Source organism: Monodelphis domestica, chromosome 4 (genome assembly GCF_027887165.1).
Source record: "Monodelphis domestica isolate mMonDom1 chromosome 4, mMonDom1.pri, whole genome shotgun sequence".
NCBI lineage: Eukaryota > Metazoa > Chordata > Mammalia > Didelphimorphia > Didelphidae > Monodelphis > Monodelphis domestica.
This window is the reverse complement of record NC_077230.1, coordinates 416,058,441-416,083,387: the sequence shown is the minus strand read 5'-3', so window position 1 is coordinate 416,083,387 and position 24,947 is coordinate 416,058,441. Positions and strand designations below refer to the sequence as shown.

The 24,947-nt window shown below is 52.2% G+C and overlaps 1 protein-coding gene across 7 annotated transcripts in view; it reads left to right on the top strand.

The window, feature by feature from the left end:
• AGRN (agrin) overlaps positions 1-24,947 on the top strand; it is a 102,630-nt gene that overhangs the window by 47,101 nt on the left and 30,582 nt on the right. For all 7 annotated transcript variants that reach the window (XM_056796057.1, XM_056796059.1, XM_056796058.1 and 4 more), the window contains 4 exons: positions 19,697-19,903; positions 21,055-21,279; positions 23,376-23,600; positions 24,452-24,658. In XM_056796057.1, the coding sequence (XP_056652035.1) occupies positions 19,697-19,903; positions 21,055-21,279; positions 23,376-23,600; positions 24,452-24,658 (864 nt within the window). The remainder of the gene's footprint in view (positions 1-19,696; positions 19,904-21,054; positions 21,280-23,375; positions 23,601-24,451; positions 24,659-24,947) is intronic.

The window sequence follows — 24,947 nt, the reverse complement described above, 5'->3', positions numbered from 1 at the left end:
TCATGGAAGTGAGATTATTTGGGGGCGGCTAGGTGACTCTGTGAGGTCCTGGGTTCAAATGTGGCCTCCCACACTTCCTTGCCAAGTCACCGAACCCTCCTTGCCTAGCCCTTACTGCTCTTCTGCCTTGGCACCAATAGTTAGTGTTGATTCGAAGACAGAAGGGAAGGGGTTAAAAAAAAGCGAAACCATTTGCCCAGGACCACAAAGTAGGTGGCTAGATCTAGTGACCCTGTAGATAGGGAGTCGGACTCGGGGTCAGGAAGTTCTGAGTTCAAATCAAGCCTCAGAGAGTTACTAGCAAGTCACTCCCCCCCCCCCCCCCGACTTAGTTTTCCCATCTATAAAATGGGGATAATCATAGCCCCTCACTCCCAGGGTTGTGAGATCCTAACAAGGTAACCGTGAAGCGAGCTTTTACTATTTAGTGTTATTTAACACCCCCGTGGCCCCCCCCAACTTCAAATACCCCATTGCTGGAGTTGAATAGTGGGGCTGGCCTTAAGCTTGGGGGGAAGGAGAAGGAAGAGACGGGCCTTGCCCAAGGGGAACTCGAAGTCTGTCTGGGGAGACAAGACTCTCCCACAGAAAATATTAGGCTCCTAGGAGAGGAGACAGCTTATAATTAAGTGCCACGTCCCAGAGCGGCTAGGACTGGCTATCAGGAAGCTGCGGAGCAAGCCCCATTGCACCATGGTCAGGGGAGGCTTCCCAGAGGAGGAGGCCCTGAGCTGAGCCTTGAACGATGGTCTAGTGGGAGTCTCCCCTTTTCTGGGTGGCAGGAGGGCCCAGGGAGAACCTCCAGGGGCCCAGAAGTTCTTGGGGGAGCCCTGCCACCCCCCTCCATCCCTCCTCTGGCTGGTCGTGCAGCTGCCTCGTTCTGTATGCATCGTGCCTTGTGTCTGTGTGAGTGTACAGCTATGTGCGATGGGCGATAGGCCGGGTGTGCCTCTGCTGTGTGTCTTCTGGAGAAGAGCAGCCCCGGCCCAGCTGCTGTGGTGGGCCTCCCCCGCCGGCCTCTGGGGCTGCCTTTGAAGTCCCTTTTGGCTGCCCCTGTGACCCCCGGGAAGACTTTCTTGTCTTTCTTGATCTTCCCACCCACCCTGTCCCTGCTCCAGAGGACCGAGCTGTGCTGTGACTGCTTAATTAATGATCTTAACTTCATTAGCCCAGGCGGCTTCCACAGACCCAGTGACCTCTGGATGGGCACACTGGGAGGGGGAGGGGATGGGGCAGCACAGACCATGTGCCTGCCTCGGACTTGACCATTCCAGGAACCCTGGGAGCCTTAGGCGGGTGGGAGGGAGGGAGGCCCCCCTCCAGGGCCCACCTCACCCAGACACCGGCCTGCTGGCAGCCCCCCTCCTTGTACTGTACCGAGAGTTCCCATGGATACATCACTGGTCTGAGAAAGCCCCTACTGCTCGGCCAATGAATGAATTAGTGCCTTCCTTCTACACCCCCCCCCCATCCTTATTCAGAGACCCTCTTGGGAGTCCTCATTTGTTTCCAACAAACCCTTGTCTTCCCTAATACGCTCCGTCCCTATCTACTGAGCCTCAGGCTCCTTACTGAGATTCATCCTCCTCCCTGAGCTCCATCCTTGCTGAACCCCCATCCTTCTCACTAAGCTCCATCCTCACTGAACCCCACTGTCCCTCATTAAGTACCCCATCTCCCTCACTGAGCCCCCATCCCTCTCACTGAGCCCCCATCTCCTCCCTGAGCCCCAATCCCTCTCACTGAGCCCCTATCCTCCTCCCTGAGCCCCCATCCCTCTCACTGAGCCCCCATCTCCTCCCTGAGCCCCCATCCCTCTCACTGAGCCCCCATCTCCTCCCTGAGCCCCCATCCCTCTCACTGAGCCCCCATCTCCTCCCTGAGCCCCATCCCTCTCACTGAGCCCCCATCTCCTCACTGAGCCCCCATCCCTCTCACTGAACCCCTATCTATCTCACTGAGCCCCCAATCTCCTCATTGAGCCCCCCATCCCTCTCACTGAGCCCCCATCCCTCTCACTGAGCCCCCATTCCTCTCACTGAGTTTCATCTCCTCACTGAGCCCCCATCCCTCTCACTGAGCCCCCCTCCCCCTCCCTGAGCCCCCATTCCTCTCACTGAGCCCCCATCTCCTCACTGAGCCCCCATCTCCTCACTGAGCCCCCATCTCCTCCCTGAGCCCCATTCCTCTCACTGAGCCCCCATCCCTCTCACTGAGCCCCCATCCCCCTCCCTGAGCCCCCATCCCTCTCACTGAACCCCTATCTATCTCACTGAGCCCCCATCCCTCTCACTGAACCCCTATCTATCTCACTGAGCCCCCAATCTCCTCATTGAGCCCCCATCCCTCTCACTGAGCCCCCATCTCCTCACTGAGCCCCCATCTCCTCCCTGAGCCCTCATCTCCTCCCTGAGCCCCCATTCCTCTCACTGAGCCCCCATCTCCTCCCTGAGCCCCCATTCCTCTCACTGAGCCCCCATCCCTCTCACTGAGCCCCCATCCCCCTCCCTGAGCCCCCATCCCTCTCACTGAACCCCTATCTATCTCACTGAGCCCCCAATCTCCTCATTGAGCCCCCATTCCTCTCACTGAGCCCCCATCTCCTCCCTGAGCCCCCATTCCTCTCACTGAGCCCCCATCCCTCTCACTGAGCCCCCATCCCCCTCCCTGAGCCCCCATCCCTCTCACTGAACCCCTATCTATCTCACTGAGCCCCCATCCCTCTCACTGAACCCCTATCTATCTCACTGAGCCCCCAATCTCCTCCCTGAGCCCCCATTCCTCTCACTGAGCCCCCATCTCCTCACTGAGCCCCCATCCCTCTCACTGAGCCCCCAATCTCCTCATTGAGCCCCCATCCCTCTCACTGAACCCCCATCCTCCTCACTAAGCCCCCACCCCCCTCGGTGAGCCCCTATCCCTGAGACTATTCTTTTCTCACTAAGACCTTGTGTCCCTTCTTAAGTGAGCCCCCTCCTGCTAATGGAGTCCTCAGGGCCCTTCATTTCACTCCCTGAACTCCAATTTCCCTGACCCCCACCAGCCCTTCTTTCCCGCCTGACCTTCACATAGACTTATCTAAAGCCCTAGATGCAGATCTTCCCATTCTTAATACAGAACAGTTAGTCTTGTAGCCCCCGCCTCTCTTAGTCACTCCTCTGGGGGGTAGTGGGACTCTGGGGCTTGGCAGACACTAGTGTGGGAGAAAAGAAAATTCTCCTTTGGTGACCCGGTAGGGTTCCAGGGAGACCCAAAGGCAACCCAGATCATACTAGGTTAGGAGACCCTGCCCAAGTCACAGCTCCATTGGTGCCTTGGTTTCCTCATGTGCTAGGGTGGCTTTAGGTATGTGGGAGTGAGAGAGCAATGAGTCATTGAGGACAGGCCCAGGGGGCAGAGGGGCAGGAAGTCCAAGGGGCAGCCTCACTCCAGGTCACCCTGTGCTCCCATCTTCCCTTATGAAGTTGGATCTGAGGAGCAGGAACAGGACCCTGTGAGAATGGCAGGTTCCTAGAGAGGAGTCTGACAGGCAGGGGTGTAGGTGGGGCCTCCCTCCCCCAGCCTCCCTTCCTCTCTTCTCTTCCCCCACCCCACTGCCTCCCTCTGCTTTTTGGAGCCTGTCAGTCTTCTAAAAATCCTGGATTGATCTCTTTTGTCCTTACTGCATCTTCATCGTCCCCACCCCCTCTCAGGCAGCCATTGCTTCTAACAAAGAAAAGGAAGGGGGGGGGCGGGGAGGAAGCATCCTTTCCCTTCCTCCCCGAAAGCCCCATTCGCCATCCTCTGTGGGGCTCCCTCTGCAGAGAGGAGAGTGTGGCCCCATCTCCTTTCCTGGGCCAGGCGCCCCCTCTTCATCTTTCCTGGGCCAGGCGCCCCCTCTTCATTTCTAGGTTCAGTTTCTATTTTGTGGCTGTTACATCCTTAGGTTTACATTGTTGCAGTCTTTGTGGATATTGTTGCCCCGACTCTGCCGGCTTCCCTTTGCATCTGTTCACGAGCCTCTTCCTAGGCTTCTCTGCATTCCTCACAGCTCAGTAAGATCCCGCTGGGGCAGCTAGGTGGTGCCATGGAGTCAGGAAGACTCCTCTCCCTGAGTTCAAATCTAGCCTCATGCATTTATTTGCTAGCTGTGGGAGCTTGGGCAAGTCACTTCACTTTGTGGGCCTCAGTTTCCTCATCTGTAAAATGAGCTGGAGAAAGAAATGGTTAATCACTACAGCACCTCAGCTTAGAAAATCCAAATGGGGGCCATGCAGTGTTGGACGTGACTTAGACTGACTGCCTATTCCAGTGGGTACCTGCTTGGCCATCTTCCCTTGTTGGGTCCACTGGTGTTGGCCAATACTCTCCTCTACCCACCTAGATTGGTACATTGGGGAGCTGACACAAAGAAGAATTTAGGATAGTTTAGTGTCACTGTGAGAAAGGCTTTGGAGTCAGAGGCTTGAGTTCAAGTCCCTGCCTTTGTGCTTTATGACCTGTGAGTCCTTGGGTCCATTTGCTCATATGTTAAATGGGGGGTTTGGCTGCTACATGGCTGCTGAGGCTCCTTAAGTCTGTGATCTTGTGGTATGACCAGGCTTCCCTTGTTAGGTCTTGGGGTGCCAGGACAGGGATGACTCTGGGGAGGTTTCCTGGAAGGAGTTTGGCTGGGCCTGGAAGGATGGGAGGAAGGGCTGGGACTTGAAGTGTGGCGGCTTCCTTCTTTCCTTCTGCTCTGGGTTGTGTCTTGGTCAGGCTAGACCCACTGTTGTAGGCGGGGCCAGAGGCTGGAGAAAGGCAAACCCAGGTGAGGGTGAACCCCAGGGGCTTCCAGCTCTTTGCTGAACCTCCCATCTATGATTGTCTATTGGATGCTGGTGAGCCATCACTATCCAGAGAGGGAGGCAGTATGTGGGGCCGCTCTGTTCTGAGAGGGCTCTGGAGACACATTTGGCTGGTTTCATCTGGGAAAGCATCCTTTGGCGTAGATTTGGCAGACTGGCCAGAACTCTAGTTTTGGAGTGAGAGGACCTGGACTAAAATCCTGGACCTGTGTGACCCTGGGAAAGTCACTTATCCTCCTGGGCCTCAGTTTCCTTATCTGTAAGGACATAGGGCTTGAAGCAGGTGGCCTTTGAGATTCCTTTTAAGCTCTAGATTTAAGATTGAATGATGCTGTGATTCCCTTTTTGCCCAGTTCAGCCTAGTCTCTGCACTCCTCCCACGGGGCTTGTGTGGGTGGTTTGCTCTGGAAGGATCAGGAAACTACGGTTTCTCTCATTATTCCCCCAAAGGGCCCATTGCTGGTACCAGCTTTGCCCTGGGGCATGGCATCTTGGTTGAACTAAGCGGTTCTGCCCAATCTAATCCAATCCAACAAGCATTTATTAAATACCTACTGAGTACAAGGGACTGTGTGAGCCATTGGGGAGATGAAGACAAAAATTAAGATTAAAAAATAGTCCTGCTCAGGGAGCTTACACTTGCCTTGTAAACCGCCCCGCCCCCCCCCCCCCCCCCCCGAATCCTTGATCCCTTCCCTTCTGGGTCCCTCTGGGAGCTTGCTTCTTTGAGCATCACCTCTCCTTGATTTTAAATCTCATATACTCTGGATTCCTCTCCCCTGCCCTTCCTCCCTCCCTTCCTTCCTTCCTCCCTCCCTCCCTTCCTCCCTCCCTCCCTCCCTCCCTTCCTTCCTTCCTTCCTTCCTTCCTTCCTTCCTTCCTTCCTTCCTCCCTCCCTCCCTCCCTCCCTCCCTCCCTCCCTCCCTCCCTTCCTCCCTTCCTCCCTTTCCTTCCTTCCTCCCTTCCTTCCTTCCTTCCTTCCTTCCTTCCTTCCTTCCTTCCTTCCTTCCTTCCTTCCTTCCTTCCTTCCTTCCTCCCTCCCTCCCTCCCTCCCTTCCTTCCTTCCTTCCTTCCTCCCTCCCTTCCTTCCCTTCCTTCCTTCCTTCCTTCTTCCCTTCCTTCCTTCCTTCCTTCCTTCCTTCCTTCCTTCCTTCCTTCCTTCCTTCCTTCCTTCCTTCCTTCCTTCCTTCCTTCCTTCCTTCCTTCCTTCCTTCCTTCCTCCCTTCCTTCCTCCCTCCCTCCCTCCCTCCCTTCCTCCCTCCCTTCCTCCCTCCCTTCCTTCCTCCCTTCCTTCCCTCCTTCCTTCCTTCCCCTCCTTTCCTTTCCTTTCCTTTCCTTTCCTTTCCTTTCCTTTCCTTTCCTTTCCTTTCCTTTCCTTTCCTTTCCTTTCCTTTCCTTTCCTTTCCCTTTCCTTTCCTTTCCTTTTCCTTTCCTTTCCTTTCCTTTCCTTTCCTTTCCTTTCCTTTCCTTTCCTTTCCTTTCCTTTCCTTTCCTTTCCTTTCCTTTCCTTCCTTTCCTTTCCTTTCCTTTCCTTTCCTTTCCTTTCCTTTCCTTTCCTTTCCTTTCCTTTCCTTTCCTTCCTCTCTCTCCTCTATATCTTGATTCTTTTAAAAACATTTTTCTAAACCCTTACCTTCCATCTTGGAATCAATATTGTGTATTGGTTCCAAGGCAGAAGAGTGGTAAGGGCTAGGCAATGGGGGTTAAGTGACTTGCCCAGGGTCACACAGCTGGGAAGTGGCTGAGGCCAAATTTGGACCCTGGACCTCCCATCTTTGGGCTTGGCTCTCCATCCACTGAGCCATCTAGCTGCCCCTTAGCCTGTTTCTTAAAAAACCCATGCCTTAAAAACCCCTCTCACTTGACCCTGCCATCTCTTCAAGTTTCCATGCTCTCCATATTTCTTCTCCTTTCTCTGCCAAACACCTAGACAAAACTATCTGCTCCCACTGCCTCCACTTCCTCCTCTCCCCAGTTTTTCCCAGCCCTGCCTGCTGACCTCATCAGTCAACTAACTGCAAGTGACCTTTCTTAAGATCCCAGTGCTTGTTTCATTGTCAGATCGGATGACCTTTTCTCATCTTCATCATTCATGACCTCTCTAGAGCTCTGGACTTGGCTGGCCATTCTTTCCCCCCAGGCACTCTCTCCTCCCTGGGTTTTCAGGCTGCTGCTCTCTCCTGGGTCCTCCCCGTCTTTCCCTCTGATTGTCTTCTTGTCTGCCTGATGGTCCTTCCTCTCCTTTTCAAGAATATCATTGTTCGTGTTCCATTCTCCAATGTTTGGGCACACGGCAGAGCTCTGTCCTGGACCCTCTTTGCTCTCCACACACTTCATACTGGTGATCCCATTGGCTGCCACAGGTAGTGCCTCCAACTCCCACCTGCCTTTGCTCTGCCTATGACTCCCAGATCCCTCTCTCTCCAGCCCCGGTCACCCTCCAGAGTGCTAGACCTGCTTCCTATGGCAGCTCACTGGGCCAGTAGATAAAGCACTGAACCTGAAGTCAGGAAGACCCGCTGGTGTTAAACACTGGTCTCAGATACTTTCTAGCTGTATGACTCTGGGAAAGTCACTTCATCCTGTTTGCCTCAGTTTCCTCATCTGTAAAAATGAGCTGAAAAGGAAAGGGCAAGCCACTCCAGTGTCTTTGCTAGGAAAACCCCCAATGGGGTCATGGAGAGTCAGAAATGACTGAAAAGGACCGAGGACCAGCATCCTCTACGCATGTCAGACACAACATGCCCCTGACAGATGCAGTGTCTTTTCCCCTGAGATCCACGCCTCTTCCTAACATTTCCATTTCAGCTGAGGGTCCTTCTGTCTTTCCCCAAGGCAACAACCTTGGAGTCATCCTTCGCTCTTCCCCGCTCCCTCATCCTCACTCACATCCAACCACTTGCTAAATCTTGGCAGTTCTTTATTTCCCATCAACCCCTTTTCCTCTTCGAACTTCCCAGCCCCCTAATTCAAGCCTTCAGCACCTCTCAAATGGGCTATTGGAAAAGCCTCTGATTTAGTCTCTCTGCCTCAAGTGTCCCTCTGTGCCAAGCCACAGCTGCCAAAATGATATTCCTAGAGTGTGCCCCCCCCCCCCCCCCCCGCTCAATAAACCACCTATGTATGACCTCTTGGATCACATATTAGCTTCTCTGTTTGGCATCTGAAGCCCTTTATAATCGAGCTCATCTTCTTGAGTTCAAATCCGGCCTCAGATACTTACTAGCGTGTGACCTGTGACAAGTCATTTTACCCTGTTGGCCTCAGTTTCTTCTCCTGTCAAATCAGCTAGAGAAGGAAATGGCCAACCACTCCAGTATCTTTGCTAAGAAAACCCCCAATGGAGTCACGAAGAGTCAGATGTGATTGAGAAATCAGTGAACACAATACCTTTATACTCTGTTTTCTTCACTCAGGCCTGGCTTCTAAACTCAGCTAATGTGCTGTCTTCTCCAGGCAGCAGTGGACATGGGTTCAAATTCTACTTCAGATGCTTCTTAGTGCCTTTGCCACTCTGAGCCTCAGTTTTCTCCTCCATTCAATGGGTTGTTGAGAAGATCAAAGGAGATGTATATCCATCTTTTTTCCCCCTTCAGTCCCTCAAGCTGCCGGCCTGGAAAAGGCTTTTGTCATTCTCTGTGTGGATGCGTTTCCTACCATAGAGAGGGCACTTTTATCTTAGTTTCCCCAGCACAGCCTGGTGCCTGGCACATCGGAGGGGCTTAGGGAGAGTTGAATTGTTGAATTTTACTGGAGGATTACCATATGTCCACAGAGAAGTATGTGCAAAGGAATTCCAGGAGGGGAAAACCCCCAATAACTAGGGAGATAAGGAAAATTTTAAACTGAGGTTTATTTTTTTTAAACTCTCATTCTCTGTCTTAGTAACAACTCTAAGGCAGAAGGGTAAAGGCTAGGCAAACAGGGTTAAGTGACTTGTCCAGGGTCACACAGCTAGGTAGTATCTGAAGCTGAATTTGAACCCAGGTCTTCCTGATTTCAGATCTGGCTGACCCCCATGCCACCCTCGCTGCCCCCTTAAACTGAGTCTTGAAGGAAGGGAACTGCAGGTGCTGGGAATAGCAATGGGAAATGAGTTGTCAGATCTAAGAAACAGGAACAACTGATCTGGTTTGGGTGAACCATAGAGTACCTGGGGGAGGGGAATGTGCAATTAGCCCGGAAGCACAGGCTACATACAAGCCAGAGGGATTGTGAAGGATTTTAGAGACCAAGCTGTGAAGTTTCTATTTATTCTGGAGGCAGTGGTGAGCCATTGATGCTTCTTGAGGTGGCGAGTCCTTGGGGCTCCTTGGCATCTTCCCCTCAACTCATTCCTGCTTCCTCCCCTTTTGGCTGCCCAGGCCTGGAGAAGAGGGGAGGGCTCTGAGGAGCTCTGAGGAGGGGCTGGGTGATATGGATGGATGGGAGCCAGAGAGAGTCCTCGGTCCCATCTGAGGTGCAGCATTCCTGACCATCTAGAAGGGAGGATGGATGGGGATGGAGCAGCCAGTGGGTCCCTCTGCAATGTGAAATCTCTGAGCCTGTGACCCAGCTCTTCTGGGTGTGCCTCTCCCTGTTCCCCCTTGTCCATCTGTCCCGGCTCTTTTGGGAGGAGATAACAAACGGGGTGAGGATCAGGTACCTGCTTCCTCCCATCCCTCCCTCCCAGCCAGGCTGCTGTGTGTCTGGAAGGGCCTGGGGGCTTCCCCTTCCCCACCCATCCTGCCATCTGACAAGCACTTTATTTATTTATTTATTTATTTATTTATTTTTTCAGCCCTCACCTTCTGTTTTAGAATCAATACTATGCATCAGTTCCAAGGCAGAAGAGCTGTGAGGGCTAGGCACTGGGGCGGTTAAGGGGACTTGTCCAGGGTCACACAGCTAGGAAGTCTGAGGACAGATTTGAACCCAGGACCTCCCAGCTCTAGGTCTGGTTCTCAATCCACTGTGCCACCCAGCTGCCTCGAAGCACTTTAGGTAGTAAGTAATGCAGCACACTTCATGGGTCTGGGGGCTCTCCTTTAGCCCCCATCTGTCTTTTGTGAGGAGAGTGGCAAGGGTTTGGCAAACCCCACCCCCTTCCTCCCTTCCCAAAGTGGAGAGAGGAGACCTGGGTTCAAATACTGCTTCAGAGGCTTCTTAGTGCCTTTACCACTCTGAGCCTCAGTTTTCTCCTCCATTCAGTGGGTCGTTGTGAAGATAAAGGAGATCACAGATGTATATCCATAAATTTGAGGTTAATGTGAGTGCCAGATGACTGTAGCCCCAGCTCTGGAGGGAATGCTGTGCCTGGAGCTGCTAAGAGAATGCTCCCCTCTCCAGCCAGGGCAGGGGCCAGGTGCCAAGGGGGGGAGTGGCAGGATGGAGGCCCCCAGTCCCTGGTCACCCACCCCACCCACACCTGATGTCTAGGCCCAGAGACATCCATCCCAGCCGCAGGCACACAAAGAGACAGGGAGGCCCAGGGGAGCCATCACAGTGCCAACGTTCTCTCCGACCCTCTGGAGGAGCCGCCTAGACACACGCACTCACGTGGGGAGGATCTCACGCAGCCCCACGGACTCAGCCAGGTGCCCCACGCAGTGACACGGACTCACACGGCCAGTACACCCAAGCGCACGATGACGCTCTCCCACGGACACACACGGATGCACGAACAGAGCCCCCCCCCCTCCTTTGTCCTCGGGGCTGGGCCCCCCCCCCCCCAGCCGGACAGAGACTGAATCACCCAGTGGCTCTCCATCCCCCACCTCTGCTTCAGGAAAATAATGAGAAAAAGGGGGAGTCGAATATAGCATCTCACGGCCAGGCTATAAAAAGCAGCCCACACCGCCTCCAGCACCTCCAAGGAGGGCTTCAGACAGCTGCGAATGATGGAGTGAGGGAGTGAACAGTGAAGAAGATTAGAAACGAGTGGGAAGCAGGGGTGGGGGGGCAGGGAGGCGCTCCGGGACGGTGGGTCACAGAATCACAGCCTTCCGAGCTGGGAGGGACTTCTGCCCGACCCCTCTCGTTTTACTTGGCAGGAAACCGAGGTCTGGAGAATTGGAGTGCCTCCTCCTAGGTCACCTAGCTAGTAAATATCTGGGGCAGGATTCGAATGCAGGTCCTCTGACTCTAGACCCACGTCCTCCCTGGGGCCCATGTCCCTCATAAAGAGCCCCCCCCCCCCCATAGTCGTGACTTTGGTCCAGAGAGGGTGACAAGGGAACCTGTGATGGTCAGCCCTGAGCCCTGCGGTGATCCTGCTGATATTTGGGCAGCTTGAGGCTTCCTCTTAGCTCTTCTCATAGTGGACTTGTGAGTAGGGTTGTGCGGGAGATTATTTGACCCTGTTTTATAGATGAGGAAACTGAGTCATGGAGACAGGGAGATATGGTGAATGCCAGAGCCAGGATTCAAGCCCAAATTATAGGGAAGCTGGGCATAGACTTGGAAGGTAGCTTAGGGAGCATTTAGCCTAATTCTCCTTATTTTACAGATGAGGAAACTGAGTCATGGAGACAGGGAGATACAGTGAATGCCAGAGCCAGGATTCAAGCCCAAATTATAGGGAAGCTGGGCATAGACTTGGAAGGTAGCTTAGGGAGCATTTAGCCTAATTCTCCTTATTTTACAGTTGAGGAAACTGAGTCATGGAGACAGGGAGATACAGTGAATGTCAGAGCCAGGATTCAAGCCCCAAATTATAGGGAAGCTGGGCATAGACTTGGAAGGTAGCTTAGGGAGCATTTAGCCTAATTCTCCTTATTTTACAGTTGAGGAAACTGAGTCATGGAGACAGGGAGATACAGTGAATGTCAGAGCCAGGATTCAAGCCCAAATTATAGGGAAGCTGGGCATAGACTTGGAAGGTAGCTTAGGGAGCATTTAGCCTAATTCTCCTTATTTTACAGATGAGGAAACTGAGTCATGGAGACAGGGAGATACAGTGAATGTTAGAGCCAGGATTCAAGCCCAAATTATAGGGAAGCTGGGCATAGACTTGGAAGGTAGCTTAGGGACTATCTAGTCTATCCTCCCTCATTTTACAGATGAGGGAACTGAGGCACAGGGAAGTGCATGAGTTTGAACTTGAACTGAGACACAGGCTGTTCCACAGGCTGTCGTGCTCCAAGTTCTTTGAACTCCAACTCATGCCAGGTTTGGGGTGTGACTAGCCTGAGGTCCAGAAGGGTCTTCAGGGATCCCTGGGTCCAGCCTGATCAGGGATCTGCCCCCGGGGCCCCCACTCTCCTTGCTATGGAGCTGCCATGGGGAGCTGGGTTTGGGGGTTTCTCTCCAGGGCTGGAGGTTGGTGTGAGTGTATGTGTTGGGGGGGGGACACTGAGGATTCTAAGCTGCATCCAGGACCTGGCCAGTTGCCATGACAACCTCAGTGGCTCATGCCTGCATGTGTGGCGGCTTCCCCCTCCTTTTTCCCCATGAAGAGCCTGAAAGGCCTGGTGGGGGGTGGGCAGGGCCCTCTCCATCCTGCCTTCCTGGGGACATTCTCCGGCTCACCCAGGGGGCCCTCGGAGTCGTCCCAGCGGCCAGAGCTGGAGTTCTCACGGCCGTCGTTGCCTCCGTTCATTACTTATTCATGATGGCTGTAGAAAATGAAACATTTATTAAGGCCCCAAACAGCTGCGACCCCTAATGGAGTGCCCCCTCCCCTGGCCTTGGCCACCTGGGAGCCCGAGCAGCAGGTGGGTGAGTGGTCCTCCCTCTCGCTCTAAGTGATGATGCCTCCAGAGCCTCCCCTGGGAGGAAGCAGCTTGGGCTGGGCTCAGGAGATTCCCGGTTGGGAAGCTGCTTCCCTCTGCCTCTGTCTGCCCATTATCCATTAGCTTGGACCCTCCCCCAGCTTTGTTCTGCCATTAGAGGCCAGGAGACAGCTGGTGACTCAGTAGATAGAGTGCCTGGCCTGGAGTCAGAAGACCTGGGTTCAAATCTTGCCCGAGACCTGTACTAATTGTGTCACCTTGGACAAGTCACTTAAATGCCTCAATTTCTTCATCTGTAAAATGAGGAAGTTAGACTCAGTGATGTCTAAGGGTCCTTTCAGTCTCAAGTTGAGGATGCTGTTGGTCTGAATAGTTGGCATGGGCTGAGGAAATGTGGGGAGAGTGGCAAGAGCCTGGGTGCTAAACCCAGCATCAGAGATGTGTAGCGAGAGGCATTTGGTTCAGTTTAAATATCCCATGGAAGACTCCAGAGCTATGGGGATCGTAGAGGTGATCCCCTCCAAACCTCCCATTTTCCAGATGTGCAAACCAAAACCCAAGGAGATGAGGTGACTGATTGAAGGTTATACAAGTAGTTTGTGCCAGAAGGACATCTCCTGCCTCGCAGTACTCACCCCTGGGAGACCTTGGGCGAGAATTCCTCACCTGTAAGATGATGGGGCTGAACTCAGTCTCCGATTTCTTGCCTCTGCTCCTCCCTGGAAGGAGGAGGACTGAAGAGCTGATGCCAGCTCCCAGTGACGGAGCTAGGATACTCTTGGGGAGGCCCCTTCCCTGCCCTTCCTCTTGGGAACAGAGACACCCTGGATCTAGGGACTGGCTCTTGGTTCCCCTGGTGACTGGTAATGGTCCTGTCTCCTTCTGCCCATCTGGGTGACTTGGAACGACTGGGAATCTGGGGACCCCTCTGATCCATACATAGTCCGAAGTCTAGGCTGGGACCCCATCCCCGCTGGCTGTCCAGCTAAGCCAAACCAACAAGCATTTACTAAGGGTTTAGCATTGTGCTGCATGCTGGGGAGACCGAGGCAAATGCAGAACAGTCTTTGTCCTCCTAGAGCGTACAGTCTACTGTGGATTGTACCCTGCCCACTTACAGATAGATAAGTTAATATAGGAGCAGCTTAATAGAGGAATCCTGACCTCAGAAATTGGGAGCTCTGGGTTCTAATCCCACATCAGTTGCTGACTATCTGTGTAACCTGGGCAAATTGCTTAATCTCTTTGAGACTTGGTTTCTTTATCTGTACAATGGGGGTAATAGTAGCACCTACCTTTTGGGGGTATTATAGGAATCAAATGAGAAGATAATTGTAAAATAATTTGGAAGCTTTAAAGTGCTAGGCAAATGGGACTTATTAAGAATTATTCTCTCATTACCAAAGGAGATCTTCAACTCTGCAATTTATAGTCTAACCTGGTATAAATGACTTGCTCAAGGTCACACAGCTTATATGTCAGTGGCCAAACTTGATCTCTTCTTGCTATACCATGCAATCTCTTGAGCAGCTGGGTGGTTTGGAGTCAGGAAGACCTGAGTTCAAATCCAACCTAAGACACTTACTAGCTATGGGATCCTGGGTAAGTCACTTTATTTACCCTGTTGGCCTCAGTTTCCTCATCTGTCAAATGAGCTGGAAAAGGAAATGACAAATGGCTCCAATATCTTTGCCAAGAAAACGCCTCAAAAGGGGTCACAGGGAGTTGGACATGACTGAAAAATTACTAAAGTGATCATTAAGTATATATGTGTGAATTAGTGTCTCTAAAGAGCCAGCCTGAGAGTTAGGAAGACCTGTATTCAAGTCCTGCCTCCCACACCCTGGCTGGGTAACTCCTAGTTAATCCATCAAATGTCCCCAGGCAACTCTCTGGCTATAAAATAGTAGAGTGGATATGGAGGGGGTATTCCTGGGCAATTTCCCTACATTGCTGAAATGCCCCATTTGGCCCTACTTCCCCAAATAAGAACACTAATCAATTATGTGATGAGGAAAAGAGAGAGCATGACAGCTAAGGGGATCAGGAAAGGCTTCCTACAGGGAGCCAGTACATGCATGAACTGAGCCCTGAAGGAAGCCAGGCGCTGCCCCATTGCTAGACTTTAATGACATTTTAATGAAGGAAGGGCTCTTGACAGCTCCCCCACGGCTGCTCCCCACTATTCATCTTTATGATAGACACATGGGGACCAAACTTCTTTAACACACTCTCCCAGCCTCTTCTGTATACCCCTTGACCTTGGGTGGAGGGGACCCTCTCACCATTCCCCAAAAGGAGTAATTGATGAACTCTCTCTCCCTTCTTCCCTTTCTCCTTCCCTCCCTTCCTCTCTTTCTCCATAAATAATTTGGGGATCCTCTCTCCACTCCCCAAAAGGAGTCACTGATAGAGATGAACCTGATTCCCTCTTTTCTTCCCTTTCTCCTTCCCTTCTTTCCTCTCTTCCTCTAAAATAACTGTAGAATTGGGAAGACCCTCTTCCTACTTCTCCACCAGAATTCATTAATAGAGATGATCTCTCTCTCTCTCTCTCTCTCTCTCTCTCTCTCTCTCTCTCTCTCTCTCTCTCTCTCTCTCTCTCTCCCCCCATCTCTGTCTGTCTCCCTCTCTCTCCTTCCGTTCTTCCCGTCTCTGTCTCTCCTTCTTCCGCCCTTCCTCCTTTCCCTCTCCTCCCCCTTTCCCTCTCTCTCCCTCCTTCCTCTCTATCTGTCCCCCTCCTTCTCTCTTTCTCCCCCTTCCTCTCTCCCTCTCCTATCTCTAGCTGTCTGTTTCTGTCTGTCTGTCTCTCAATTGGAGGGACTGAGGGGCCCCTTTATTCACCTGCTCTGAAAAGGAGTTATTAGTAGATGGCAATGCACCCTATTCCATCAGTCTTACCTCTGTCTGTCTGCTTTCCTCCCTCCCTCCCTGTCTTCCTCCCTCCCCTCCCCTCGCCTTCCAGCTCCCTGTCAGAGCTGGGCTGTCTTTCTTCTCTCCTGATTAAGAGGCGCTGGGCTGAGGCCTCTGAGCTGACGCAGACAGTCTCCTCCCCCTTCATGGTTGCTTCACTGGAAGGCACCGCACCAGATGAGGGTGGAGGAGTACTCCCAGTACTCCCAGGATGGGTCTGGGTCCTTCTTTGGCTGATGCTATATTTTTCCTCTTGTTTTGGGGACTGCGGCTGGAACCCAGCGTCATCTGCTTCTGCCCCAGTTTCTTTCTGTTCCTTACAGTCTCCTCACACGCCTTTCACACGCTCCTCACGACCTGTGTGCGTGTGGCCCCCTCCCCCACCATAGGAACTGGTTCTGATAGCTTGCTGGCTGCTGCAGGCTGGACTGGGAGTGTTGAGAGTGATGGCTGAGCTCTCCATGGTCCTGACTTGCCTGCAGCTGTCTCTTTGCCCCACAAAGGAATGTCCTCTGGGTTTGAGCCTGGGGGAGTGACGGCAAGTTGGTAGTGGGAAATGATCTACTCCCTTCTGCAGCTGTCATTATATTGTTTCTCTCCCCATTCTTTTTATTTTATTTTATCTTATTTATTCCTTTGTTTATTTATAAAAAAAAACCCCTTACCTTCCCTATTACAATCAATTCTGTGTACTGGTTCCTAGGCAGAAGAAGGGTAAGGGTTAGGCCCAGGATCACCCAGCTAGGAAGCATCTGAGGTCATATTTGAACCCAGGGCCTCCAGTCTCTGGGGCTGGCTCTCTGAGTCACCCAGCTGCCCCCTCTCCTCATTCTTTTTAGCTTCTCTTCCTGCACAGCTCCAATCCAGTGTGGCATACTGTTAACTGATCAATAGACATTTATTAATCTCTTGCTATATACCAGGCACTGTGCTAGGCCCTAGGAATCATAGTAGAGGGTTAAAGAGCTGTACTTGGAGTCCGGAAGATCTGGGTTCAAATTCCACCCCAGGAACTTATTGTGTTACCCCTGACAAGTCACTGGTTTTCTTAGGGCTTCAATTTCTTCCTCTGTAAAATGGGGATGATATTTGTAACACTTAACAGAATTGTTGTGGATAAAATACACTACTCAGTCAGCCTGACAAACATTGATTAAGTGCCTACTATGTGCCAGGCACCATGTAGCACCTACTATGTGCCAAGCTCTGTGGATACAAGAAAGGTAAAAATCTCAGCAATCTCAGAAGGAAGACATAGCATGTCGGGGGACTTTCCTGATGAGAGTGGGTTTTGAACTGAATCTTGAAGGAATCCAGAGAATCCAGAAAATGGACGTGAGGCCTTCTAGGCTTGAGGGGCAACCAGTAGAAAGGCATGCAGTGTCTTGTGTCAAGAATATCAGAGAGATTAGATCCTAGAAGATGTGGAGGGAGGTAGGAAAGGTGGGGAGAGGCCAGCTTTAAAAGCCAACTGAGATTTTATATTTGATCTGGAGGCAATAGGGAGCAATGGGACTAATCTGAGGAGGGGTGGGAGGAGGCATGAAGGCCAGTTATTCTTTTTAATCCATCTTAACTGTGAACAACCCCTATCTTCTGTCTTCTCACTTTAGGCTTGTAGATGGATGTAGTGGTAGTAAGAGCCTCCAGGCTAATTCCTCTTGCCAGGCTCTTTGGGTAACAGGTAATATAGGGTATTCAGGGAAGAGAGTAAAGCTGGGAAAAAGCTTCTGGGAACAATGGCAGATGGGGAGAGACCAGAGGAGTGGGTCAGGGAGGCAGACTGGCAGCATGTTCAGAAGTTCCCTAGCAGCAGCTGGAAACCCAGGCTTCCCCTCTGAAGGGCAGGCAGGCCCTCTTTCTGTGCCTACAGTCTGCTTCCTCTCCATCAACACCCAGCATCCCCTGGGCCACTACTTACCCCAAATGTGGTGCTTCTTCCTTCTCTTTTCTCAATCATCTCTGACCCAGGGGCACATTGGTGGTGGTAGGGGGCTAGAGGAGGCAGTTAGAGCCCTCTGGAGTCTGCTCACAGACAGCTATGCCAGGAACGAGGTACTGAGTTTTTTTCTTCTCTCTCCTCAAGTAGGGATGGCCCATAGCAGAGAGATGGGGGTCCCTTGTCTGTGTAACAACTTTCCCTTCTGACAAACCCCCATCCCCTTTGTCTCTGGGCTCCTGGGCTGTGCTGAACCTGGAAAGGAGGAATCAAGGGTTAAAGACTCCCCTACTGCGAGTGCCTTCTCTCTGAGATTACCTTCCATCTACTCTGCAGACAAATAAGGGCTGTGTGTAGATATGTCTATAGATCTGTGGCATATACATGTAGTCCGGGGTTCCTTGCTTGTGCACAGTGGTTCCCATGTTGCCTCCAGCACTAGGCTGTAAGCTCCCCGAGGGCAGGGCTTGGTTCTGTTTTTCCTCCATCTCCATGAGCAGTGCCCAGCCCTGTCAAAGCTCTGCCATGGGTCTGTCTGAAGTGCCTTTCCCGTTCCCCTACCTCCTGTGTGGACTATAGCTCACTTGTTTAGAGTTTTTGCATGGTGTCTCCCTCATTAGACTGTGGGCTCCCTGAGGGCAAGACCTGCCTTTTCCCTTTCTTTGTATCCGCATATGGGAAGCTCCCATATATCCTTGTTGACTGACTGATTGATAAACTCTTGTTGATTGCCTGCTATCCTTAAGGTCCCATGCTGGGTGCTAGGTGTACAAAGGCAAAAGTAAAGACAGACCTTTTGTTCTCAAGGAGCTCATCATATTCCATCGGGGGAAGCACATAGGTATATACTGGCTAACAAAAAAAGTAAAATCTTTCCTTCCTTCCTTCCTTCCTTCCTTCCTTCCTTCCTTCCTTCCTTCCTTCCTTCCTTCCTTCCTTCCTTCCTTCCTTCCTTCCTTCCTTCCTTCCTTCCTTCCTTCCTTCCTTCCTTCCTTCCTTCCTTCCTTCTTTCCTTCCTTCCTTCCCACCCTCCTTCCTTCCTTCCTTCCTTCCTTCCTTCCTTCCTTCCTTCCTTCCTTCCTTCCTTCCTTCCTTCCTTCCTTCCTTCCTTCCTTCCTTCCTTCCTTCCTTCCTTCCTTCCTTCCTTCCTTCCTTCCTTCCTTCCTTCCTTCCTTCCTTCCTTCCTTCCTTCCTTCCTTCCTTCCTTCCTTCCTTCCTTCCTTCCTTCCTTCCTTCCTTCCTTCCTCTCTTTCTCTCTTGCCTTTCATCTTAGAATTAATAGTGTGTCATAGTTCCAAGGTAGAGAGGAACAATAAGGGCTGGGCAATGGGGGTTAAGTGACTTGCCAGGATCACCCAGCTAGATATCTGAGGCTACATTTGAACCCAGGACCTCCCATCTCTGTCTGGCTCTCTATCCATGGAGCCTCCTAGCTACCCCTAAGGCATTTGTTTTTATTTGAGTTAACCCATGCTCTATTTTGATTCTCTCATTTTATAGATGGGATGTTGAGGGCAATGATTTGTTGGATAGTAGGAGCAGCAGAGCCAGGGCATTAAGAAAAGCTTTCTTCATTATTCATCCTTTCCCTTCTTCCAGTTCTCCTTTCTCCTCCCAATACCCTCCAGGCTGATTGGCTGCCCAGGACACAGTGGAGGTGGTATGGGAGAAGGCAGGGGTACTGCTCTTCTTCTTTTCCCACCTTGGTGCCCGTCATATTCCCAAATCTTTAACTTTTTATATTTCTTCTTCCTCCCTCCTCCTTCCCCACCTCATGCCTGGAAGTCAGGGAGAAAGGCAATGAAGGACAGAACAGCTCCAGTGTCTGGAGATTCATGTACATTTGTCTCTGTGCAGGGGCACTTGAGGGCCGTTTCCCTCTAGCTCTGCCTTGGAATTGTTGGCCATTGGGATGGTGGAGGGGGTCGCTTTGGCACTAATCGAGCTGAGTAGTTCCTGGCATGTGGCTCCCACCAGCTGGCAAGGTCTGGGCTTAGGCCGCCATCACAGGCCTTCAGAGATCTGGCCTGTCCACTTCACAGCTGTCCCTACAGGGAAGCCGGAGGACCTGGGATTCCTCATGATTGTTTTATTAACTGAGAAGACGTGGGATGCCCATTGAAAGAGAGGATGTAAAGCCTGTGTATCTCCACTATTTCCTTCATGCCTGACTCCAGTGGTAGGCTCAGTTCTTGAACCCTTTGGGAATGGCCCACGCCATGAAGTGGGCATGGGGGCCATTGAACTAAATCTCTTCTCCTGGGCTGACCCTTGAGTGACTCTTCCTCCCCTTTTGTCCCCCACAGCATGCCGGGGTATGCTATGTGGCTTTGGGGCCGTATGTGAACAGAGTGCTGGCCGGGCCACATGCGTGTGCAAAAAAGGCCCATGCCCTACCGTGGTGGCCCCTGTGTGTGGCTCTGATGCCTCCACCTATAGCAATGAGTGTGAGCTACAGAGGGCTCAATGCAGCCAGCAGCGACGGATCCGAGTGGTCAGTCGAGGGCCTTGTGGTGAGTATACCAAGGATGGTGTGATAGGTGGTTGGGGGGAAGGGTACCTGGGCTTCCCCTCAGTGCTTGCTGTATCTCCCCCAGCTCCTGAGCTTCCTATCCATGCCCTGTGTACCTTCCCCAGCTCCGGAATTCTCCCTCTGTGTCCTTTCTCACACATGGTTTCTAAGCTGCCCTTTGGGGCATGGTTTTCCCTCCTCTTCATCACCTCCCAGCTATTCTTCAGTACCCTGGGACCCTCCCCAACTCCTGAGTGATTTCAGTGCCCTCCTTATCCACCCAGCTCCCAAGGTACCCATCAGTGCCTTGGGACCCTTCCCAACTCCTGAGTGATTTCAGTGCCCTCCTTATCCACCCAGCTCCCAAGGTACCCATCAGTGCCCTGGGACCCTTCCCAACTCCTGAGCCATCCTTTAGTGCCCTCCTTATCCACCCAGCTCCCAAGGTACCCATCAGTGCCTTGGGACCCTTCCCAACTCCTGAGCCATCCTTTAGTGCCCTCCTTATCCACCCAGCTCCCAAGGTACCCATCAGTGCCCTGGGACCCTTCCCAACTCTTGAGCCATCCTTTAGTGCCCTCCTTATCTACCCAGCTCCCAAGGTACCCATCAGTACCCTGGGACCCTTCCCAACTCCTGAGCCATCCTTTAGTGCCCTCCTTATCCACCCAGCTCCCAAGGTACCCATCAGTGCCTTGGGACCCTTCCCAACTCCTGAGCCATCCTTTAGTGCCCTCCTTATCTACCCAGCTCCCAAGGTACCCATCAGTACCCTGGGACCCTTCCCAACTCCTGAGCCATCCTTTAGTGCCCTCCTTATCTACCCAGCTCCCAAGGTACCCATCAGTACCCTGGAATCCTCTCCAACTCCTGAGCCATCCTTTAGTGCCCTCCTTATCCACCCAGCTCCCAAGGTACCCATCAGTACCCTGGGACCCTTCCCAACTCCTGAGTGGTTTCAGTGCCCTCCTTATCCACCCAGCTCCCAAGGTACCCATCAGTACCCTGGAATCCTCTCCAACTCCTGAGCCATTCTTTGCTGCCCTCCTTATATACCCAGCTCCCAAGGTATCCATCAGTGCCCTCCTCATTCCCACAGCCCTCAAGGCTCCCCTCATTGCCTCCTTTACTCTTACCCCTTCTTCCGTTTAGGTTCCCGAGATCCCTGCTCAGGAGTGACCTGCAGCTTTGGCAGCACCTGTGCCCGCTCAGCAGATGGGCAGTCGGCCAAGTGCATCTGCCCAACCTCATGCAGCGGTGTCCCCGAGGGCATCGTCTGTGGCAGCGATGGGCGTGACTACCCCAGCGAGTGCCAGCTTCACCGCCTTGCCTGTGCCCGGCAGGAGAACATTGTCAAGAAGTTTGATGGGCCCTGTGGTAAGAGTCTGTGGCTAGGGTGTCATGGGTATAGCCCTGTGGGGGAAGCCTGACCCAGCCCCAGGATGGGGAGAGCTGGCTTGAGACCTGGCACATTCCCTAAAGGGAGCAGCCTTGGTCCTCGATCCTCCATCCTCTCACCCCATCCCAGCTTCCTCTGCCAGCATGATTGGAGGCCTGAGGAGGGAGAATGGACAAGGTATTATGGAAAGAGAATTGACTCTGGACCTGGGTTCAAATCTCACTGCTGATACTTATTATCTGATTGACTTTGGGCAAGTCGTTTTTCCTTCCCAGCTTCAATTTTCCCCTGTAAAATGAGGAGGTTAGATTCAGTAGCCTTGGAGGTGTCTCCTATCTCCAATCCACCCGGACATGAGTCCAGGGAATGCCATTGGATGGGGAGGGGATGCCCTCTTCTGGCTCCCTAGATACCCACTGTCCTGGGCATCTGTATCTAGGGATGGGGTTGATTGGCTTGGAAGAGGGGAGACTGAGCTCCTGGTCAGGCTAGTGGGAAGGGGCTGGAATACTGGATTAGTCAGAGGGTCTCGGGTTTGAGTATCAGTTCTGACACTTGCCTGTGTGACTGTGGGCAAGTCAGTGTGTGTGCATTTATTAAGTACCCACTGTGTGCCTGGGCAGTATGCTAAGTGCTAGGGTTAAAAAGAAAGGCAAAGCCAGTCCCTGCCCTCAGGGAGCTTACCATCTAACGTGGGAGAGAACATGTAAACACCACTGTGTGCAAAGAATGTGGACGTGTATATGTACACACATACACATGCCCAGATAGATGTACATATTTTAATATATGTATGTATACATACACCCCTTATTTATTTATGGAATAGACAGAAGGCACTAGTAATGGGAGGGTGGGAAGAGCTTCTTACAGAAGGTAGGATTTGAGCTGAATCTTGAGGCCAATGAGGCTAGATAAGTCATGTGATAGTTTTGTGCCTCAGTTTCCTCAACTGTAAAAGGAAGCTGACCAGAGACACTTACTAGCTGTGTGACCCTGACCAAGTCACTTCATCTTGTTTATCTCAGTTTTCTCATCTGTAAAATCAGGATAATCCTTGGAACTGAAGAATGCATTTTTCAGTCCTTAAAACATTATATAAGTTTATGTCATCATTAGCTATAAGGAGCTTTGGGGCAGTTACGTGGCATAGTGGATAGAGCTCTGGACCTGAGGTCAGGAAGACCAGAGTTCAAATCCAGCTTCAGACACTTACTACCTGTGTGACCCTGGGCTTCACTTAGCACTTCGCCCTGTCTGCCTCAGTGTCCTCACCGTAAAAGGAGCTGGAGAAGGAAATGGCAAACCATTTGAGTATCTTAGCCAAGAAAACCCCATAATGGGGTCACAAAGAGTCAGACGGAACTAAAAGGGCTGAACAGCAATGAAAAGGCAGGGGGCTCAGCTAGAGGATTCCAAAGGGTCTTTTGTGCTTTAAAAATATCATCTTACGAATTCAGTTTATACAAGGAGCACATTACTCAGGGAACTGCGGAGAGGGCAGAAGGTGTTTTTTAAAACCCTAACCTTCTGTCTCAGTGTCTGTCTCAGTATCGGTTCTAAGACAGAAGAACATCAAGGGCTAGGCAGTTGGGGTTAAATGACTTACCCAGGGACATACAGCTTGTGGAAGGGTCTGAGGCCAGATTTGAACCCAGGTCCTTCCAACTTGAGTCCTCTATCCACTGTGCTCCCTAACTGCCCTGCCTGAGGCATTTTAAAGCCTTAGAATTTGCCCAAATTTGTACAGAAAAATTTCAATTTAATATAACCAAAATGACTCATTTTACATCTTATAATGCTCTCTATCTCCTGCTTGGTCTTAAATTCCTTCCTCTCCTATAGATCTGGCAGATATACTATTCCATGTTTATATTTAAGTCATCTACCCACTCTGAGACGCTGAGAAGGAGTAGATTAGGCTGGGGGTGCTGGGAGCCCCTGGCTCTGAGGGCATGTGACCAGTTCCTTCTGGAGTGTTGCTGCCAGTGGGGGGACAGATTCTGACCTCCCAGATGTTGGGGTCCCCCAGGCTCACCTTCCTCTGGCTAACATCTGTTCCCCCACTGCCTAGATCCGTGCAAGGCTGTTCTCAGTGACCTGAACCGCGTGTGCTGGGTGAACCCTCGCACCCGTCAGCCTGACATGCTGCTACGACCTGAGAGCTGCCCACCCCGGCAGGAGCCAGTGTGTGGGGACGATGGGGTCACCTACATCAACGACTGCATCATGGGCCGTACCAGTGCCACCCAGGGTCTTGATATCCAGAAGCTTCGCTCAGGGCAGTGCCAGCCACAAGGTGGGCATAGCCTGTGGGCAGAAGGGGGGGTGGGTATGATCTAGTGGAAAGTGGGTCTCCTATGTGCTAGGCACTGTGTTAGATACCAAGAAGACACAGGCAAAAAAGCCTCTTTCCTTTCATTTATTTATTTATTTATTCATTCATTCATTCATTCATTCATTCATTCATTCATTCATTCATTCATTCATTCTTTTAAACCCCTACTTCCTTTCTTGGAATCATTGCAGAAAGAAACAGCAGTAAGGGCTAGGCAATGGGGTTACATAGCTAAGAAGTGTTTGAGGCCAGATTTGAACCCAGAACCTCCTGTTTCTAGGCCTGGCTCTCAGGCCACTGAACCACCCAGCTGCCCTGCATTTTGACATTTATTAAAATAATCTTTTCAGACCCCTCTTGTCCCTCTCCCACCTGTTGAGAAGGCAGAGCAATATGGTGTCAACCATATATTAGACAGACAACATATAAAAGCTTTCCTGCCCTCCAGGAGCTTCCATCCTCCTGGGTACCAGAACTACCTTATGCAGGAGGGCACAGGCTCAGCCTGCCTGGGGCGTGCCTAGCCTGGCTCATGGATGCCCATGGCTGTGGGCCTCGGGCTGGCCACAGAGCTCTCTGGTCCTCCAACGTGGCCCCTCTCTTCTCAGAGCTGTTCCACCAAGAGAGGGGTTGGGTAGTAACCTTAGGCATGTCCCCCAGCCAGCTCCAGATTCCACCTGGGAGAGACAGTCACAGGGGGAGCATCTCAAAATCCACAGCCGTTTTGCCTCTTCTGAAGGACAAAAGGGGCTGGAGACGCCCAGGGCTTCCCAGCTCCTGGCACAGACCAATCCCTTCTGCTCTGTCTGCAGATCAGTGCCCGAGCCCCTGCAAGTTTAACGCCGTGTGTCTCATCCGCCGCGGCCGTGCCCGCTGCTCCTGTGACCGGGTCACCTGTGACGGCGCCTACCGGCCTGTGTGCACGCACGGGGGCCACACGTACGCCAGTGACTGTGAACGCCAGCGCGCCGAGTGCAGCCAGCAGCGGGCGCTCCCGGTCAAGCACCAGGGGCCCTGTGGTAAGGCCAGCCTCCCAGCCTGCCTGGACCTCCGGCCTCCCCCTCCCCAGCTGCTGCCCTGGCCCTGGGCTCCTCTGCTTGCTCTTGTGACCAGCCAGCCTTGTTTGAGTGTTTTCTTCCATGATCTAGACAAGCCCCTTCCTTGCCTTGGCTCCTCCATCACATGCCATCCATATCCATGGGTCATGCTTTTAAGGAGCAGAGTCCAGAGCTCTAGCTAGCTTCCAGGAGGTGCCCGCCGGCTCCTGTCCCTCCTTCCTCTCTTCTTTCTCCTTGCCTTCTCTTGCCC